At 37.3% G+C, this 21,394-nt stretch overlaps 3 protein-coding genes across 3 annotated transcripts; 2 read left to right on the top strand and 1 right to left on the bottom strand.

Annotated features, from left to right (window-relative positions):
- Window positions 1–1,682: 1,682 nt before the first annotated feature.
- Window positions 1,683–4,330, top strand: Cbr-haf-2 (the record flags this gene model as incomplete). The annotated part of the gene is made up of 6 exons (XM_045242139.1): window positions 1,683–2,232; window positions 2,305–2,430; window positions 2,477–2,928; window positions 2,976–3,302; window positions 3,354–3,713; window positions 3,764–4,330. 6 exons carry the CDS (start codon window positions 1,683–1,685, stop codon window positions 4,328–4,330), a joined length of 2,382 nt encoding a protein of 793 aa, XP_045095073.1.
- Window positions 4,331–5,286: 956 nt separating this feature from the next.
- On the top strand, window positions 5,287–7,442 carry Cbr-hsp-4 (the record flags this gene model as incomplete). Its single annotated transcript, XM_002646701.1, has 5 exons — window positions 5,287–5,458; window positions 5,509–5,693; window positions 5,741–6,307; window positions 6,354–7,292; window positions 7,338–7,442. The coding sequence occupies 5 exons, from the start codon at window positions 5,287–5,289 to the stop codon at window positions 7,440–7,442; spliced, it is 1,968 nt and encodes a 655-aa protein (XP_002646747.1).
- Window positions 7,443–8,036: 594 nt separating this feature from the next.
- On the bottom strand, window positions 8,037–11,255 carry Cbr-nhr-21 (the record flags this gene model as incomplete). Its single annotated transcript, XM_002646700.2, has 9 exons — window positions 8,037–8,147; window positions 8,194–8,354; window positions 8,953–9,059; window positions 9,112–9,257; window positions 9,304–9,567; window positions 9,623–9,791; window positions 9,845–9,992; window positions 11,005–11,125; window positions 11,169–11,255. 9 exons carry the CDS (start codon window positions 11,253–11,255, stop codon window positions 8,037–8,039), a joined length of 1,314 nt encoding a protein of 437 aa, XP_002646746.2.
- Between the last annotated feature and the right edge of the window lie 10,139 nt (window positions 11,256–21,394).

Genomic DNA, 21,394 nt, shown 5'->3' with positions numbered 1-21,394 from the left:
GAAATAAGTTTTCTACAGTAATCTACAGCCGTCTTCACGAACACCGTTCCATCAAATTTTAGACAGAAAACCGGAAAAATAGAAAAAGAATAGTCAAAGATAGCTGAAAAACCTAAAAAGGTCTAAAAATTTTGCAAAAAATTGAAGAAAAAATAAACCTTTTCATTCGAAAAATCGCCAAAAAATCACCTAATTTTTCGGAGTTTTCAGCTTTGGTGTTAATTCGGAAACAATCCCAGAATTTTCCAGAAGCTTTCATAAATGGACGAGAACTGAGAATGGAATATTTGTGTACTTCTTATCTTTTCTATTTCGAATTCAAAAAATAAAAGTTATTTTAGTTATTCTTTGAGAACTAAAAAAAATGACTCTCCACAAAAAACTGAAATTGAAAGAACTGAACTACAGTAGTTCGGAGCTGATTTAAACGAGAATTTGTGTTCTGCAAATTCTCAAGTAACCCAGTTAAAAACAGCACAAATAAATTGAGTAGAAACTGAAGGTTATTGTTAACAATGTTATATTTTTCCTCCCACGAAAGGATTAGTCATAATGAGTGCAAGGACCGAACTTTGAAATTTCATTAAGTTCTCTTCCGAAAATTAGAAGGAAGGGTCTAGTTTACCATAAATCTGAAGTGAGGAAGTGATTCTGAAAAGTGCAGAACCCGGTGTGATCTCGAGAATAACACCTCTCTCGTGGGTGCATGGAAGATATAAATCAGCCAAAAATCCGCTGTGATGCTCCGCTGCTTGATGATAAAAAAGATAAATGAGTGTCTCCCCCCGGGCTCTGGGGCTTCGCATCAAAACGTCTCGGTGGGGTTGATGAGTGACACATGACTGATTCGATGGAGGTTTTTGCGCCCACTATTCATCTGCAATTGTTCTTCAATTCGGGATCATGTCTGAAATTCATTGCGGCTAACGAGAGAGTGTCTACGAATGGAGACGCAGACGAGTTGAGAACTACGATGCTCCGAAATAACGCAGCGCGAGCGGTTTACCGTAAAGTTACAAGAGGGTGACGGTACTTTGATCAGAGACTTCTAGGATTTTTTTGTAAATCAGCTTTTAAAATTGAGATCTATAATTAGAATTCACAATTGTTCTATACATGAGCAGGCTATAATTATGTGTTTTTTCAGAATAAATCATTTATTTTCAGAAAGGACTATGTTCCTGCAATATCCATTTGTCTTTAAAAAAGGACACCTGAAAAATTAGAAAATGTTTTTTTAGCTCCCAAAACCAATTACAGCTGAAATCTATTTTTCTGTTATTCATGTTATACCAAAAATCTGTTTTCTCGTTCCCAGAACCATGAGTCACTCAAATTTCGTAACCGACTCTCGTGACTCCGCCCATTTATTGTTCTTCCTCACTGCATTGCATTGACCTCATCATTTATGTTTTTTTTTTTGATTTTCGGTGTGTTTTGTAGAGGGTGAGCAAACAGTTTTATCGCTTAATGGCCAAATGTTTCTCCTTGCATTCACCTCAGTGATCCCTCATTTTTGATGAAAAGTTTCAAAAAGTCAAAACCTTTTTTGTCGGTTTTCGGGTTTGAGGAACCTTTTTTGTCGGTTTTCGGTTTTTTTTATAGTTAACAAACACTTTTATCGCTTAAAAGTGTACCGTTTCTCTTTTCGAAAGTCGCTATATTATTTATGTTGTTTCCAGATGCGTCGATGGATAAACACATCATTATACCTCTATATGGTATTTGATGTGGTCCTCACGAACTTGTCGTTTGGCTACTTCTCACCCGGTTGGAAGTTCGACACAGAAGCATTTCTGAATATTTCAACATTTTCTCTGCCATATCGCTTCACAAAGACTCCGTATGAATTCCAAATTCTCATGTTCATCCGGCAAATCATATGTGTCATCGCTGTGCTTCTTATCATTTTTGACAAAAAAGACAAGACAAAGTACCTGTTCCCAGTCGTCACTTTCAATGCCGTATTCAGCTATTCATTTTCCCTGGTGAAATTCCTTGCTTTCTCGGAATATACAGAACAACTTTATTACCCTGGAGTATATATTTCCGTTGGATGGACAATTCTCTCTGGATTTGTTCAAGGTCTCGTGTGGTACTTCGTTCTCGCCTCTCATCCATTCGACTACCATCGATTGCTAAATACAACGGCTAACAGTGATGATGTTCCTGCAGTAGAAACTGCAACTGACGCCACCACAGAAGCAACATCTACGAGCAGCGTTGAAAATGGTGAGTCACTGATCTATCATGGACCTTTTTAGAGGTTCTGGAATAATTGAGAGTCTAATTTTCTATTTTCAGGAGTTTTCCCCACAAACGCTCCTCGACGTCCACTCCGAAAAGTTCTCCGGCAGCTGTTCTCCTACTGTGGACATCAATGGCCATGGTTTGTTGCCGGCTTCTTTTTCCTCAACATCTATGCTCTAGGTAATGAAAAAACACTGATTTCGCTTCATAACAACGTCCTTTTTAGCTCGTGTGTTCATTCCAAACTATACCGCCCAAGTCATTGCCGACATCGTGAACCAACGAGGATTCGATGCGCTCTTCCATTCGATCTTGATTCTGTGTGCTCTCACAGCTACTAGTTCTTTCTTTGGTGGCCTTCGTGGTGGATGCTTCGATTACGCCACAGCTCTTGTCACACTTCGAATTCGTTTGGATCTTTTCACATCGCTTATCAGTCAAGATATTGCTTTCTTCGACACTTCCAAAACCGGAGAAACGATGTCTCGACTCACCTCTGATTGCCAAACGATTTCTTCCACAGTTTCTACGAACGTTAACGTTTTCATGCGAAACGGTGTGATGCTCGTTGGAGCTCTGGTTTTCATGTTTGTCATGTCCTGGCGTCTTGCGATGGTTACTTTCATTGCAGTCCCATTTGTCGGGTTCATCACCAAAGTTTACAGCAAATTTTACGATGTGAGTTTTAATAGCCTTTGTGGTCATGAAACAAGCTCCGTTTGCAGAAAATCTCGGAAACCTTGCAACAGACAATCGCTGATGCGAACCAAATGGCTGAAGAAGTCATTTCGACAATGAGAACTGTCAGAAGTTTTGCTTGTGAAAAACGAGAGCAGAAGCGATTTGAGAATCTTTTGTCGAGCACACTGACTGTCAACCGGAAACGCGCTCTCGCTTACATGGGCTACACCTGGAACAACGAATTCTGTGATAATGCCATTCTGATCGCAGTCCTCTCCTATGGAGGTCATCTCGTTTTGACTGGAAAGATGGGAAAGGAAGAATTGATTACTTTCCTTCTTTATCAAATGCAACTGGGAGAAAACCTTTATGTAAGTTCTTTATTTAAGTTCAAACCACCTAAGCAAGTTCTAAAATAATAGATGCTATCGTATGTGATGTCTGGATTGATGGAGGCAGTTGGAGCATCTAGAAAGGTCTTTGACTTAGTGGATCGCAAACCTCAATTCGAATTGAATGGAAGAGTCGAACCACGTGTCAATGGGAACATCACATTCTCCAATGTCGGATTCACATATCCATCTCGTCCCAACAACCCTGTGCTCAAGGATTTAACTCTTAATATCAAAGCAGGAGAAACGGTAGCTCTCGTAGGCCCAAGTGGTGGAGGAAAATCTTCAATCGTTTCGCTCATCGAACATTTTTATGAGCCCGACAATGGAACGATCACACTTGATGATGTACCGATTAAGGATATCAATCACGTCTTCTATCATCAAAAGGTAAGAAAAATATGATATGATATGATTCCAATTATATCAAAACTTTTCAGGTAGCCCTAGTAGCCCAGGAACCTGTTCTCTATAATGGATCCGTTCGTCACAACATTCTCTACGGTTGCGATTTTGCTACTGAAGATGATATGCTGAACGCTTCTAAGATGGCTAACGTTCATGACTTTGTGATGGAGTTGGAGAAAGGATATGACACTAACTGTGGAGAGAAAGGTGTTCAAATGAGCGGTGGACAGAAGCAACGAATCGCTATTGCACGTGCGCTGGTGCGCAATCCGGCTGTTCTCATTCTTGATGAAGCCACCAGTGCATTGGACACGGAGTCTGAAGCTTTAGTTCAGCAAGCTCTCAGCAAATGTGCTCAAGAACGAACTGTCATCATTATCGCCCACCGTTTGTCGACTATTGAGAAGGCTAACAAAATCGCTGTGATCGTCAAAGGACACCTCGTTCAGGTAACCAAATTCTTCGTTAGAGCAACTCATCGAGTTGTAATTCCTGAATTTCAGATGGGTACACACAATGATCTGATGACCGACACTGATGGAATGTATTATTCTCTTGTCTCTCGCCAAATGCTGAACGCCAAAGTTGGAGACGAATAGATCTTCTCGTTTGATAACCCAGTTTTTCCCCGAATTCTCCCTAACCATGTCATTGTCCCCTAATTTCTCTCGGTGGCCTATTTTTTTTCTTCGGTTCTCCCCTCACTATTTAGTACATACTCTTAATGATGACGAGTATTTTTCGTGTCTTTTTTCCCGTTCGTGTGCTAATTTATTTTGTATGTCATTTGTTACAAATTTGAAAATAATGCATGTTTTTGGATGGAGCATCCCTTGTTGATAAATTTTTTTTCAAATTTCTAGTTGATCTACTGATTCAATGCATTTACTTCATTTTAACATTGCAATTGCAAGCCATCATGAACCGCGAAAAAATTAGGTGAAAACTCTGCGGCGGCGTTGCGCAACGCGTTACACAGCGCCGCATGGTTCACTTCTGGCCACGCCCACAGGATAACTAAAATCACCAAAAAAATCCTCTTCATTTGGCCAGTTTCGGTTTCTTTTCCACTTATCAAAAGCCCACATCATGAAGACAGTTGACCCAATTATAAAAACTTTCTCGCCTATTCTAGAACATTCTTTGCGCTAAACCCCTGACCATTCATACGTTTCTTCATTCTTTCATCCCTTCTCCAACGTTCTGAAACTTTCGTAACCCAAATAACACACGTCATTTGTTTGTTCGATGCGTCCTCAGAAAGCTCTCGAAGATAAAAGTAGATCGCCAGCACTATGACACGTCGCCTTCGCTTAATACACGTTGCATAAGCGGCCTCAATAAAACTGCGAGGGTGCGGGTCGTCTGCAGTCAGTCTTCGTTGTTACTCTCTCGACTGTTGTCTTATTTTACTCTGTTTCAATTTATATCCGCAGTTATATCGCTTCCCTTTTACATCTTTACATCTTTCGCAATTTTCTATTTGTAATTTTCAGCCTATCAGTGAAAAATCGATTACAAATTTCACTCGGCCGCTCCCAGAACACTACAGAAAATGAAAGTTTTCTCGTTTATCCTCTTTGCCTTTGTGGCAAGAGCATTCTGTGAAGAAGAGGCAGCCGACAAGGAGAAGCTAGGAACCATCATCGGTATCGATCTCGGAACCACTTACTCGTGCGTTGGAGTTTTCAAGAACGGACGTGTTGAGATTATCGCCAATGACCAAGGTTTGTATCTTGAGTATCACAGTTCAAATTAACATAGTCATGGCTTTCAGGAAACAGAATCACTCCTTCTTATGTGGCTTTCTCTGGAGAGCAAGGAGAACGGCTCATCGGAGATGCTGCCAAGAACCAGCTCACCATCAATCCAGAGAACACCATTTTCGACGCAAAACGCTTGATTGGACGCTTTTATAATGATAAGACCGTTCAAGATGACATCAAACATTGGCCATTCAAGGTAAACCATTTTCGAGAGTTACATTTCCAAACTTTTTTCTTTTCCAGATTGTTGACAAGTCGAACAAGCCAACCGTTGAAGTCAAGGTCGGATCTGAATCGAAACAGTTCACTCCAGAAGAAGTCTCGGCTATGGTCCTCACTAAGATGAAGCACATTGCTGAATCCTACCTCGGACACGAAGTGAAGAACGCTGTCGTCACCGTTCCAGCTTACTTCAATGATGCCCAGAGACAAGCCACCAAAGACGCCGGTACTATCGCTGGACTTAACGTTGTCAGAATCATCAACGAACCAACTGCTGCTGCTATTGCTTACGGCTTGGACAAGAAGGAAGGAGAAAGAAACATTCTCGTTTTCGACTTGGGAGGTGGTACTTTCGATGTTTCTCTTCTCACTATCGACAACGGAGTTTTCGAAGTTCTTGCCACCAACGGAGATACTCACTTAGGAGGAGAGGACTTTGACCAACGTGTTATGGAGTACTTCATCAAACTCTACAAGAAGAAATCTGGAAAGGATCTTCGCAAGGACAATCGCGCTGTTCAAAAGCTTCGTCGTGAGGTTGAAAAGGCAAAGAGAGCTCTGTCCACCCAGCATCAGACCAAGATTGAGGTAAGAAGAAAGACTTTACGTGAGAGACTCAGTATATAATTTACAGATCGAATCCCTTTACGACGGAGAAGACTTCTCGGAGACCCTGACCCGCGCCAAGTTTGAAGAACTCAACATGGATCTCTTCCGTGCCACTCTTAAGCCAGTCCAAAAGGTTCTAGAAGATGCCGATATGAAGAAGACTGACGTTCACGAAATCGTCTTGGTCGGAGGATCCACAAGAATCCCAAAGGTTCAGCAACTTATCAAGGACTTCTTCAACGGAAAAGAGCCATCTCGTGGAATCAATCCTGACGAAGCTGTCGCTTACGGAGCTGCCGTGCAAGGAGGAGTTATTGGTGGTGTGGAAAACACAGGAGACGTCGTTCTTCTCGATGTCAACCCTCTCACTATGGGAATTGAAACTGTCGGAGGAGTCATGACTAAGCTCATCTCCAGAAACACTGTCATTCCCACAAAGAAAAGTCAAGTCTTCTCAACCGCCGCCGATAGCCAAAGTGCTGTCTCCATCGTTATCTACGAAGGAGAACGCCCAATGGTTAAGGACAATCACAAACTCGGAAACTTCGACCTTACCGGAATCCCACCAGCTCCACGCGGAGTCCCACAAATCGAGGTGACATTCGAGATCGACGTCAACGGAATTCTGCATGTCAGTGCTGAAGATAAGGGAACCGGAAACAAAAACAAGATCACCATCACTAATGACCATAACCGTCTTAGTCCTGAAGACATTGAGCGCATGATCAACGACGCCGACAAGTTCGCTGCCGATGATCAAGCTGTCAAAGAAAAGGTTGAGTCAAGAAACGAGTTGGAGTCTTATGCTTATCAGATGAAATCGCAAATCGGTGACAATGAGAAGCTAGGAGGAAAGCTCTCTGACGAAGACAAGATTTCGATCGAGTCTGCTGTTGAGAGAACCATCGAATGGCTTGGAAACAACCAGGATGCCTCTACAGAGGAGAACAAAGAACAGAAGAAGGTAAAACCACATAGCGTTGTTTATTGATTATTTTGAAATTTACAGGAACTCGAGTCCGTCGTTCAACCAATTGTCTCCAAGCTCTACTCGGCCGGAGGCCAAGGAGAACAAGCTAGCGAGGAGCCAGCTGAGGACCACGACGAGTTGTAATACTCTTGTTACCTCCAAGTACTCGTTTTCTCTCTCCGGGTCTTTGTTCAAAAATTCTGCTTTACCCAGCCACTCTTTCCAATCCCAATCCCATCACCATCCCACATACGAGTCTAGTGAAGAACTGTTCTTCATATTTAAATTATATTTGCTTTTTCTGTATAATGAATAATTTATTTTAACACTCGGTTCTTAAACTTCGATTTCTGATTTTTTAAAAATTAGACATGTGTTATGGGATGTCTACGGTAGTTGTCATCTGCCGCCTGTGCAACCAGAAACTGATTTCCGAAAAAAAATCCCTGAATAGCAAAACCGCAGTAAAAAGGTTTTAGCTGTTTGGATCTTGTATTGTAGATCTTTGTGTGCCTTGTCAATGAACTATGTGTAATTCGAAGACAATGAAAAATTCATGTGCAACTATTGCGGTAGAAACGATTTCGATGGGGAAAAATAAATTATTACAAGTGTGCAGTAGAATAAGATCGATAAGAAATGATATCACACAGTCCGCGAGAAATCACAGAATGAAAGAATTCGTTGATGTGAACATTTGAGGAGTCTATGTACATTCAAGAGTTTCAGAGAAGATGATTAATCAATTGGTCGATGTACATCGAAAGCATCCGAGAATAATTGGTCAACTTCCATCACATGCAGAACATCCGAGAGCTCTATGTTGTCAGATGTCAAGTATTTGAGATTCTGAAAATTGCATTTTGAAAAGTGTCAATCAAAAAAATATTCTTACCGTAATCGATGAAAAGATCAATGATATCTCTGCCAATCTAGAAGCGCTTTTGACTTCTGAATGGGCGTACGGTGATACCGTGATCATACATTGTGTGTAATGATCGCGAGCTTCACTCAACATGTGAGAGCTTGCATATGACATTCTGGGAGGCAGCGGAACTGGAATTAAATAATTGCTTTTTTGTTTTAAATTCTTTAGTCATTGGAAATCTTTAATTTAGTTGTATGCAACGCCAAAACTTTTCGAAAGTTTGAAAATTCTCGAGAGACAAAAAAGAAATACCGTAACTAAATACTCTAATATAACACTGCCCAAACCGTCTAATTTCAGCCCGCATATCTCATTTTCTCTAAAAGATATCAAAAAGTGGTCAACTGACAAAATGTTTATTATAATATCAAAAATATTTTATCAGTTGACATCTTTTTGATATCTCTTATAGGAGCCGTGATAATTGAGCGCAAACTTGACTCTGTGGGTTCCCTACTATTATCACATGTTTTACGGTAGACGAATGAATCATAACCAGTGAAGTTATGATTACTTTTTTGTTCAACTTAATTTGTAGTTCAGAATCTGACAAGAGTCAGAACCTCACTGATAAATGTCAGTTAACCGCAATTTGATATCTTTCACAGAGACCAAGATAAATTGGCTCCAAGTTAGAAATGTCATTAGTTTAAAGTGTAAAGAAATGAGAGACACCTAAATTGGAGCCACAATTCAATCAAAGATTATAAGCTATGATGAACTTACACTCATAAAAAATTGCGAAAACACTTCCAATCAATATTTCTGCATCTGTTATATGGATGTTGGCTAATGGTTTTGATACCGTCTCCACCGACAATTCTGTGACGCCTCTACAACTTTAATCATTTATTAAACGATTTCCTTCATACTCTTCGAACTTACTTGACATCTGGAAATGCTTGAAGTTGTTTGTCAATCGGATGATAAGATCCATTTGCATAACAAACTCCAGGGCATCCAGCTTTTGCAGTCCAACAACATGTCAACCACCAGTAGAAAAATGAAAAACGACTTTTGGCTAACACCATCTGAAAACATTTCAAAATATTTACAATAGAAATTGATTTAACTCACTCGATCACTGGCATCTAGTCGGGAAAATTCTGGAAGTATCGATAAAACATCTGTGAACAATACGAAAATCCTTCGAAAATCTTGAAGAACTTCTGGCAGTGTGGCAACTCGTTGCCCAGTTGGAGTCAGTTTGGTCCGGTTACAAATGCAATGTGGATTGTAGAATGCGTATTCAAAACAGTATGTATTTGGTTGTGGTTCTGGTGAATTTTCATCACAACGCTCGAATATTCTTGTGAGTGTCATTAGGAGATGATCATACTTCTGAAACATCCCATATTTATCATACTATATTTATTTCTTATTAGGCCACGCCTACCGGTAAAGAAGGATTGGGTGGAAGTGTTGTTGCAACGCAGTGTGAGTGTACTGTAGAAATCGAAGAGCAAGGAGAAGCAGAAGCCGAGGCGGAGCTAGCAAAAGGAAGATTTGTTGGAGATGTTGGATGACTTGAGATGGTTGACAGTTCAGTCTGACATTCTGCTTCCCTGAAAGGTGGAAAATTCGTTGGTTAAACCAGCAGTAATTAAGATACTCGGACTTCGTGTAGATCTTTGAATCATATGAAACCATGTTGGGACTAGAACTCGTTGAAGCCGAATCGCTAGTGTCTCCTTGAACGGCTCTTGGGTTCATTCCAACTCTCAGACATGTTGTAAGTCGACAGGCACGGCAGGCATTGCGCTGTTCTGAAATTTATTCATAAGGTTTGAAAAAAAGCATTTCAGTGTCCGATCGTTTGATACTGATAAACCGTTATTCCAGGAGAATAACTTCAATCTATCAAATATAATATTTTCAAAACCTAAACCTATTGAAAACGTTCAATGATTCATCAAACAAGATCGATTGCACTTTTCTATAAAACCTGGGAAGCAAGGATCATCGAAAAAAAATTCTTTATATTTTGGTTTTCTTTCAAAATCGTATTTTTTGAAAATGCATAGAAGGTCGTTTTGTATCAAGTGATTTTGACCTCTTTCTCAACTACAGTAATTTGAAAATCTTTCAATGATAGTATCGTTCAGATGATGGTAAAAAAGAGATTCTAGAATTCCGGTATCAGATTTTTTCTAGATTACTGTAACTGGAAATGTTGAGAATATTGAAACATTTTGGACTATTATAATACCGATTTCGAATATAATTAATTTGGGTCACTCTTGGGATTGGATTGGTTTGGGCTACTGTCGTTTCTAAATATTCAATAAGACCGGATCTGGTGATTGTTAAGTTAAATTGTCCTTTTCCGAATTCTAGAATTTTTTAGAATGCATTTAGGTTACTGTAGCCCGTTTTCGATAATTTGGATTACTGTAGCTTGATAGTTTAATATCTTAAATACCATAATTTGCTCTAATAACCTACTCTATACGCGCATTTTGAGCTCAATTATCTCGATTCCTATGAAAGATATCAAAAATCTGTCAACTAATAAATAATTTAGCATAATATCCCCAATACTTTATCAGTTGACAGATTTTTGCTATGTTTTACAAGAATCGAGATAATTGAGCTTAAAGTTGATGGTAAAGGTGGGCGTCTGTAGAAAGTAGTCATTCTCTTCCACAACTCTTTGTTTCAAAATATTTAAACCTAGGTTTCTGGGAGTATGATTCTATAACTGGCTAATTTAAAAAATACTTCTAGAACAAAATTAAAAAAATGTACTTTCCCTATCCATTCAGAGAGTTTCCATACCTTTTGCCACCCCACATTTCCCTTGATATCTACATGCATAAGTCCGATTTTTCCAAATGCTCCGTCGAAAAAATCCTTTACATCCATTACAAGCATTGACTCCATAATGTTTCCCAAGCGCCTGTAAACCAGTAAGTTAAACTTTTTCTCTCACTGTTTCCTACAGTATCTCCGCAAACTGCGCAAAAAATACTCGCTTTGTGATTGGCCACAAGACTTTGAGAGGGCATTTCTTTCGACATTAAACGCATTGTAGTTTCTGGAAATATAGTAGAATACGTCGAGTTGAATTGGCAGAAGGAAGATTTCATGGGGAGTAGCATATTGGAGATTTGTCTGGATTATGAGGCGGCGAGCAGAAGAAAGGGGTGAGAGAGGAGAAGGATAAGATAGTGGGTGTTATGACGAGGAGGTATGACTCTCTGATAGACATACACGCTTACAAATCAGATATCAAGCACACGATATGAAGGAAGCTATAGAAAATGGAGCTGATGACGACAGAAAGGGAGAAAAAAAAAGAAGAAGCTGATGAATCACAAATAGAGACGTAGTCTGCGTCTCCTTCACCATTGTTTTGAATATTTTTTTTTCGGCGGCTTGTTGCCATGTAAAATAGTATGAAGACGGACGGAGACGTCGACTCAAACGGGTACATTTTTTGTTTTTTGTTCTGAAGCATGACGTGGCAAAACGAAACTTCCGTTATAGCGAATAGTACCGTACTACACCAAAGAAGAACGATTAAAGTGACGCGGGGCGATTTAAATACATAATATCATCTGATTAAATGTCTATTTTGTCTCCTGGATTATGTCAAATATGAATTTAGAATTTTAAAAGTATCTAATCCAAAGCGGAAGTCAGAGAAAACACGTGCTCATAAGCAAGTAGAAAAATAGATTCTTAGAAAGTGAGAATACTGATATAAGCAATAAGCAATATTTTGTTGTTCTGGATATACTTATAGATCAGAAATAAGAAACTGAGATCCAGATCTTTGAATATTAGACAACCGAAGATAAGGGCGGTCTTCGAATAATGCTATGGGATTTACCTTATTCATTTTCAGCCAGACGGTGACTCAGTTTCTCTGAAGGGTACAAATGTGTCTTACTCACCTGGAGGATGTTTGTACATAAGTGTCTCCTGAACGTGGGAATTCTCAGAAATAATCGAAAGAGTATGAAATGAGGTGAAGTATTCTTTTAGGGGGCGGAAGACGTCGGGGGAAGGACACCGATCTTCCTCTCTCTCCACGTGCGAAAAGTATTTACTTCCTATTGTGCTCGTCTAGCCATGCTTTTCAAAATCGCGGGACTACTGTAGCTGGACAAACGTTTCTCTTTATACTTTGCAAAAGTTCGCGTCGATCGAACTGTTTGGATACAACAGGAGGGCCGAAAAAATGGGTTTTTAGTTGTGATTTGGTCGGAACAACTATACCAATGATAAACGAAATAGAGTAAATTATGATAAACATTTTGTCAGTTAACCACTTTTTTATATCTCTTACTAGAACCGAGATATATGGGCTCAAAGTTGGCTGTTTGGGTGGCCTTCTGTCAGAGTTCTTACGGTAGATGGATGATTCATAACCAGTGAAGTTTCTATCACAGGTATTTTTAAAGTCCATCATTTTAAAAATTATTAATTTTTAGTTCGGAATCTGGAAAGATTCTGAAACTGACTCAAAAAATGTTTGAATACCGTATTCCCTTTGATAGAAGCTCATAAAAACCGTCAACTTTGAGCTAAATTATCTCGATTCCTGTGAAAGATATCGTACTTTTTCAATTAAAATATTGGGAATATTATGATAAATAATTTATCTGTTGACACATTTTTGATATCTTACTCAAGAATCCAGATAATTGAGCTCAAAGTTTACGGTTGGGGTGGGCTTCTATTATAGGGAATACGGTATTTCGGGTAGAATTTGTCAAGCTAATCTGAAAGCAGTATTCCTAATTTTACTCATGTATATTTTTAATCTGTCATTATAAAAATTTAGCATGTCGATTCTTTTTTCTTCTTCCCACTATGCCTTCTACTCCAGATTCCTCCTCTTTCATTATCTCTTACAATTTTTTTTTCAATATCTCAAAATTGAAGATAATAAATTCTGTCCATTTTTTCTAAATAGTAAATACCTCGCTTTACGCAAAAACTAAAGTAACAAAGCACATGTTGGTCGCACGCCCGGAGCTCTTTTGTATTGGTCAGAGACCAAAATTTAGCGCGAAAAAAGCGAGGGAGATACCGTATACCTCTTGCAACATGTTTGTTCGTTTCGGACTTCTAACTCTCTTCCGTAACAGTTTGGATATTGAAAAAAAACAAATATAGAGTCTATACTTTTGCGTACTTTTAGTGATTTAGTGACTCATTAGAGAAATGGCCTCGAAGAGCAAAAAATCGCGATGGGGGATCTCCCGCGCGGGGTAAAAGTGGGAACATAGCAGACTGTAGTGGACAGCAACGAAACGAAATGATTCCCTCGGGAGCAAAAAAGAGCTCGGCGAGCCAGTGGACTGTGGTGTCGTCTTGCAAATAAAAAAGGTGAGAAGGAAAGGAACAAATATACTGAAAGGCGGGGAGCCCTTTTGAATTACGGTATGCCCTCCATGGGGGTACAAAGTACAAAATGATCTTTCCGCGCGGTATAATAAGCATGCCTTTCCATCAAGCTGGAGGACGGAGAGAGAGAGAGCAAATTTTTGGGTACGAAGTACACGGTGTCGGGAATTGAAAAAGAAAGAATAAGTGAGAGAGGTCGTGTTTGAATTTTTAAAAGAAATATAATCTATTTCGAGGCCCAAAATTAAAATTTTGATACATAAAGGGTAAACTAAGAATTCAAGGTTTGGGAGAGGTACAAATTTACGGTATTTGAATTATCGTAAGACCTCTAATAGAACGGCTACCGACCGTTCAATTTAGAGCTTATATAGCTTATTCGCTGTGAAAGATATCGAAAGGTCGTCAACTGACAAAATATTTATCACAAAATCAAATATTTCGTCAGTTGACCACTTTTTGATATCTTTCACACAAGCTGAGATGTCGTATGAACTCTCAAAGAAGGCCTGAAACCAAAAAAATTGCCGAAACTAAAAAAAACACCACCACTGATTTAAAAATTACCACAAACACTTGAAGTGCCACCCAAACCGCCAATTTTGAGCCTATATATCTCATTCCCTGTGAAAGATATCAAAAAGTAGTCAACTCATTATAATATCAACAATACTTTGTCAGTTGACTACTTTCTGATATATTTTATAGAAACTGAGATATATGAGGTTAAATTTGACGGTTTGGGTGGCCTTCTGTTAGAGTGTTTTTGGTGAATTGGCTCAAAATTAAAAGTTAGGGATGACGTTCAATGGTAGTTGGCTCGGTAGTACGGTTTCCAAAATTTCCATTTATTATTTTTTTTTAACTTTTGGGAAGAATCACAATTTAGTTCTTCAGTGAGACACTTTTGGTGAACTGTGTTGCCGTTTACTTGAACATTTTGCTCCATTGTTGATATTCGATTTTTGAGCAAACAATCAAAAGATGGTCTTTTGACTTTTTTTTCCAAATATTTGAAGTCAGACTCGAATAGACTTTCTTTACGAAATACAGTAAACCGAAAAGAAAGAAGTCGTGGAGCTACCGTACTCACCCAGTAATGCAGGAACCTCGAAACCTTAAATTTGTTATTATTTGGGAAATTTGATCTATTAGGAATAACCAGATTTAGTAGGAAAATTGAGCGTAATCGGCTCAATGAACAGTGGGTCACATTATTCACTACAAAAACCAGTGACATTCCTTGCACTTTTCAAAAAGGAGAACAATCGGCAGCTGCTCCAACAAAGGCACCACGACGGTTTTCAAAATGTGGGTGATAATAAAAAAAATAATCCGAGTGGTAGGAATGAAACGAGAAGAAGCGATTCGATGATCCGAAGACTTCTCTTATACGGTCCCTTTGATCGAAGAACACACATTATTCTGGAGGCGGAGGCACGATGCTGTCACATGGGGGCATCGTTTGTAAAAACGGTGATGATATTCACTCAGAGAATGGTTAAAAAGATTCGCGTGGTTTCGGAGAGAGAACATCCAATTATATCTGTGTTTAAATGAGTACTTTTGCAGAGAAATCAGACAAAAATAGGTGGGATCAAGAACTAACTCGAAAAAAAAATTGTAAGAAGCTGTTGCATGATTACAGTAAATCACAAGCCGAAGAACGATCAATTGATAAGAAATGGAGAGATTATTAAAAAGAAAGAGAATCAAAAAGATTAAAGAGACGAATATCTAAGAAATCGAGGAGGAATACTTTAAAGGTGGCTCCGACCAACATTTTTTGTTAAAATGTTCTAAAATATATACATTTTCATTGATATTATTGCAAATAATTTTTCATCGACGGGTGATCTTGAGATTTTTTTTCTGAATTTTTTCGAAGTGATATTATAGAAATACATACCGTAAAACCTGTAATAAAAATGCCCCCAGACTGGAAAGTTTGAGATAAATTATCTCGATTCCTGTGAAAGATATTACAAATTTGCCTTTTTTGATATCTTTGACAGGAACCCAGATAATTGAGCTCAAGCTTACCAGTTTGGGGGACCCTTCTATTACAGGTTTTACGGTAACGTTAGGAACATTTCAACGAAAAAAGTCCTTTAAAAAGGAAGGGAATCAAAAAGATCAAAGAGAAGAACATCTGAGAAATTGAGGAAAAAACCGTCATTTGAGTTCAAATGATCGCTCATGGACTGTTGAATGAACTTGATATTGGCCCAGTTTATGTAGAAAAAAACTTGATCAGTTTGGTTTGGTACGAACTTCTGGACCACATTCTAAAAATACTTATACACCAATTACCTAGCATATAAATACTTATACACCAATTACCTAGCATATGACGACGACACACACACAGAGTGCATTCTGAACCCCACGTGTCATTCTTCAGCTTGACGTCGTCTTCTCACATAAACCTGAAGAAGAAGAAGATAAGAACGAAACTACTCGATTATCAACGGTTTCTCTTCAACAAATCAAACAAAACGTCATTGGGGGAATCCCTCGTTTTCCCTCACTTGTCTAGACTTCCCATTTCAGTTAGGAATGACATAAACAATCAACAAAGTTCTCTTCCAAATACGGATCTTCCTATTTTTGAGTGAAAAAAAAACGAATTCATTGTACAGCCAGGACTGATCTCATCGACCGGATCAGAAGGACAAGAAGAAGGATAATTCAATCTTTAATAATCTCCCTTTTTGATCTGTCGCGACGTCTTCAGCACACTTGTTCCGATAATCAGAAAAATCAAACACGTGTTTTTTTTTCTATAAAGTACAGTCCGAAACAAATGATCTAGATCCTTTTCCAGAAAATTCGATTTGTTGCTAATGTATCATTTAAATAGAATGAAGTGTGAATTGGTCAGCAGGAAACCGCAAAAGGGGAGGAGGGGGTTTCTCCGAAAATGTTCAAAAAATCACGTAGCAGGGACATGTCGTAAATTATCAGGTAGGTTAGAAGGGGGAGGACTTCTTCGAAACAGCATTGTGATCAGAATTGAAGATCGAAGCCTGTTGTGGTCATGAAATTGATTTCAAAGTTGTTTTTGCAGGTGATGAGAGAGAGCATTGAACATTTTTTTTCTGGGACGGAAATGAATTTGATCATGTTATACAAGAATCTAATTTTGGAATTACTTTTCAGCTTCGAGTACAGACCATTACAAGGGTTTCTACCATAATTTCAACGGACCGGGCCTGGTGACCTATAGAATTTTTACTACCGTAAAACCTGTAATAGAAGGGCTCCCTAACATCGAATTTTGAGCCGATTTTCCTCGATTCCCATCAAAGATATAAAAAAGTTGTCAACTGATAAAATGTATATCACAATATCAGAAGTATTTTGTCAGTTAACACATTTGTGATATCTCGCATAGGAATTGAGAAAACTGAGCTCAAACTTGATTGTCTGGACGCCCTTCTATTACAGGTTGCAAGTCCCCCGAACCTTCAACTTTAAGCCCGTATGTCTCATTTCAGATACATGTGCTCAAAGTTGACATACTGGATGGCGTTCTATTAGAGGCTTTACGGTATATGGTTTTTATAGAGAGCAAAAATATAAATTTTTTGAAAATTAAAATTTTTTTGAGAGCAAAGTTATAAAAGACAAAACACAAATAAAATAAATTTGCAGAAAATGTATTCGAAGAGCTCGGATGTTGGCTTAAAATACATGATTTTCGTTACCAGACCTACCGGGCCGGACCTTCATTTTACAAGTGTGGTTTCTAGGATTTGTTGGGAATCCGAAACTTGGTGCAAAAATTTTCATGATTTCGGACAATGAGTAAATAGAGAAACAGAGAAAAAAACAGTCGCAAAACTTTTGTGGCCCCTTTTTTTTCAAACCGGGACTTTTTTCCAAGGGAGTATCAAAACACAATTTTCAAAAAAGGATCTAAACTGACAGGAAATGAAAAATAGTAATGAATTAGTTATTAGGTTTTCCAGACTGGCTGTGATCAAAAGTCCAATAAGTGAGATTTGAAAAAAGAGAAAAAAAGGGAAGTCGTCTTTAAAAGTCCTAAAAGAATCGGGTTTCATCTGCTTTTATTTCATTCCACTAAGTGTTAATCTTTTTGAGGGAGGTATTTTTGACTACAAACTCCACGAGCTAACTAATTTTTGTTAGATTTCAAACTACGAAGAATCTGCAGCACGTACTGATCTATGAAATACGCAGAAAACGATCTTGCACGATCTTTCTCCCCTGTTCCACTAAAAAATGAGTCGGGGGTTTTCTTCTTCTGATATCGGAAGACGAAAAAAAAACGATCCGTACTATTGAAGAAGAATGTGATTTGTTTTGAGCAGCACAAACTACAGTCAACTCCCCGCTGCTCGCCGCCGAACTTGGTTCCGATTGTTTGTTTTCGATTCATTCATTAGATGGTTTCTCAGCATCAGCGGGGGAGTTTTTTAGATGAAAAAAGGAGAAATAAACAATAGGGAACATCGAACAATTCCTAGTTTTTTTTAAAATTCGGTTGGATCTGAAGTTTGAATGATCGGAAGAAAAAAATCTATGGAAAGGAAAGGACTTTTCAAATTATCGTATTTCCTCTAGCGAAGCCCAAATCTGTTTTGTGCTCATTTATCTCGGTTTCTGTGAAAGATACAGAAAAGTTGTCAACTGATAAATTGTTTATCATAATATCACTAACATTTTATTAATTGACAAATTTTTGATATCTCTTACAGGAGCCGAGATAATTGAGCACTAAGCTGCCGGCAGGGGTGGGCTTCTATTAGAGGAAATACTGTAGCTTCAATTTTTGAAAATCCTAATCTAGTCAAGAGTAATCAGAAGTTTGGCGTAAATACCAAAATCAAAGTACTTCTAGAATATTTCTTCAGAATATGCTAGAGAATATACTGCAAAATCTGTAATAGATGGGCCCCCAAGCCGTCAATTTTGAGCTCAATTATCTCGGCTCCTATAAGGTTAATCAAAAAGGTGTCAGCTGATAAAATTAATATCATAAAATCAACCACATTTTATCAAGTGACAAATTCTAAATATCTTCTACAGGAGCTGAGATTTATGTGTTCAAACTTTAGAGTTTACGAGTTACGAGTAATTATTCTTGGAACTTTTTAGACAAATTTTCCGAATTCTGTAAAAATGATCAATTCAAAACAAATTTCCAGGACGTAACAAAAAACCGATTGTCCTGGTTTGAAAATAATCAGCTAGAAACTAGAAATTCCTAACTTCACTTTGGCAGAACTCATAATTCTTTATGGTCCTTTTTTCAATTAACTTCTTCTTTCTTTCCTGCTCTCCTCGAAGAAAAGAGACTAGAACATTCGTTGCCTTCTTTATTCTTATGACGCACACGACACAGACAAAATATTTTATTCCAATGATCTAGTAGACCAAATAAAAATGAACAGAGAGAAGTAATTAGTTGTTTTGGCACCGAGCCATATGGCTTTAAAAACCAAAAAAACTGAAAAAAAGAAATTCCAATGTGTTCCTCTAGTGTCTAAAAAGGAACAGACTATTCGTATCAAATCACTAATTGAGACAATGACATCATTTGAAGATAACAGAAAAAAGGAAAGAGAGAGAGAGAGAGAGAGAGTGAGAGAATATATGTAGGTGGCAAGAATAATGGCCATTGGGTTTCTATTGGAAGCCATAGATGGCACGAGACAAAACAATTGTACTTTTAAAGAATAGAAAACGTGAGAAAAAAATGAAGCTGGGTGGGAGTTTTTCGAGTTTAGAATGAGCAACGAAACAAAAGCTGCGCGAGAAAAAAGGAGGAGAAAGAGGTGTGAAATGCGTTCGGGATTGGGAGAAATGAACAGATTAGGAAGGATCAGGAAGTACTTTCTCGATCTTCAGTTGACGGATTTTTTTCTAATCAGAGGATTTTCAAAAGATTACATTATTATCAATGCTGAGTATAGTCTGGTCAAGATGTTTTGAAAGGAAATAGAAGATAGAGAGAATCAGAAGTACCCGATATAAAGATAAGGCAGGAAGCAATGAACAGTTTCAAACGGAGAAAACAAGACTTACTCGCTCTGGGACCCATGATTTGTGATTCGAAATATTCGAATATTTTATGTAGAAGAAGATGGATACCTGTAAAACGAAACAATCACGGGAGAGTAGAAGAAGTTGAAATAAAAAGGTATAGAATCAAACACAAACGAATACACAAACTACATTTTGTCGCGGAGGAAGCAGATCAAAGAAGGGAAAGTTGAGAAATTAGGGAATATTTTTATTCGGAATTATATTTTCGGGAAACTACAACATACGAATGAGAATATGATAAAACATTATAAAAAGTCAAAAATTCGAAAAATTCAAGGAATCTGAAAAGTTCAAAATTTTCGAAATCTTCGGAACATCGGAACGTCCAAAGTTTTAAAATTTTTCAAATACCCGAATGTCAGGATGTCAGAATTTCAAAATTTCATAGTTTCAAAATTTCATAGTTTCAGAAGTTCAAAAATTCAGAAGTTCAAAAATTCAGAAATTCAGAAATTCAGAAATTCAGAAATTCAGAAATTCAGAAGTTCAAAAATTCAGAAATTCAAAAATTCAGAAATTCAGAAATTCAGAAATTCAGAAATTCAGAAATTCAGAAATTCAGAAATTCAGAAATTCAGAAATTCAGAAATTCAGAAATTCAGAAATTCAGAAATTCAGAAATTCAGAAATTCAGAAATTCAGAAATTCAGAAATTCAGAAATTCAGAAATTCAGAAATTCCGAAATTCAGAAATTCAGAAATTCAGAAATTCAGGAATTCAGAAATTCAGAAATTCAGAACTTCAGAATTTCAGAACTTCAGAATTTCAGAATTTCAGAAATTCAGAAATTCAGAAATTCAGAAATTCAGAAATTCAGAAATTCAGAAATTCAGAATTTCAGAATTTCAGAAATTCAGAAATTCAGAAATTCAGAAATTCAGGAATTCAGAAATTCAGAAATTCAGAAATTCAGAAATTCAGAAATTCAGAAATTCAGAAATTCAGAAATTCAGAAATTCAGAATTTCAGAAATTCAGAAATTCAGAAATTCAGAAATTCAGAAATTCAGAAATTCAGAAATTCAGAAATTCAGAAATTCAGAAATTCAGAAATTCAAAAATTCAGAAATTCAGAAATTCAGAAATTCAGAAATCCAGAAATTCAGAAATTCAAGAGTTCAGAAATTCAAAAATTCAGAAATTCAAAAATTCAGAACTTCAGAATTTCAGAACTTCAGAATTTCAGAAATTCAAAAATTCAGAAATTCAAAAATTCAAAAATTCAAAAATTCAAAAATTCAGAAATTCAGAAATTCAAAAATTCAGAAATTCAGAAATTCAGAAATTCAGAAATCCGAAATTCAGAATCTCAAGAATTCAGAAATTCAAAAATTCAGAAATTCAAAAATTCAAAAATTCAAAAATTCAAAAATTCAAAAATTCAAAAATTCAGAAATTCAAAAATTCAAAAATTCAGAAATTCAGAAATTCAGAAATTCAGAAATTCAGAAATTCAGAAATTCAGAAATTCAGAAATTCAGAAATTCAGAAATTCAGAAATTCAGAAATTCAGAAATTCAGAAATTCAGAAATTCAGAAATTCAGAAATTCAGAAATTCAGAAATTCAGAAATTCAGAAATTCAGAAATTCAGAAATTCAGAAATTCAGAAATTCAGAAATTCAGAAATTCAGAAATTCAGAAATTCAGAAATTCAAAACTTTGAAGTTTCAATTTTTCAAAGCTCCAGAACTTTAGAAATTCAGAAATTCAGAAATTCAGAAATTCAGAAATTC

This window comes from Caenorhabditis briggsae (assembly GCF_000004555.2).
Source record: "Caenorhabditis briggsae complete genome, chrII, whole genome shotgun sequence".
Lineage (NCBI taxonomy): Eukaryota > Metazoa > Nematoda > Chromadorea > Rhabditida > Rhabditidae > Caenorhabditis > Caenorhabditis briggsae.
This window is presented reverse-complemented; position numbering and strand designations above follow the sequence as displayed.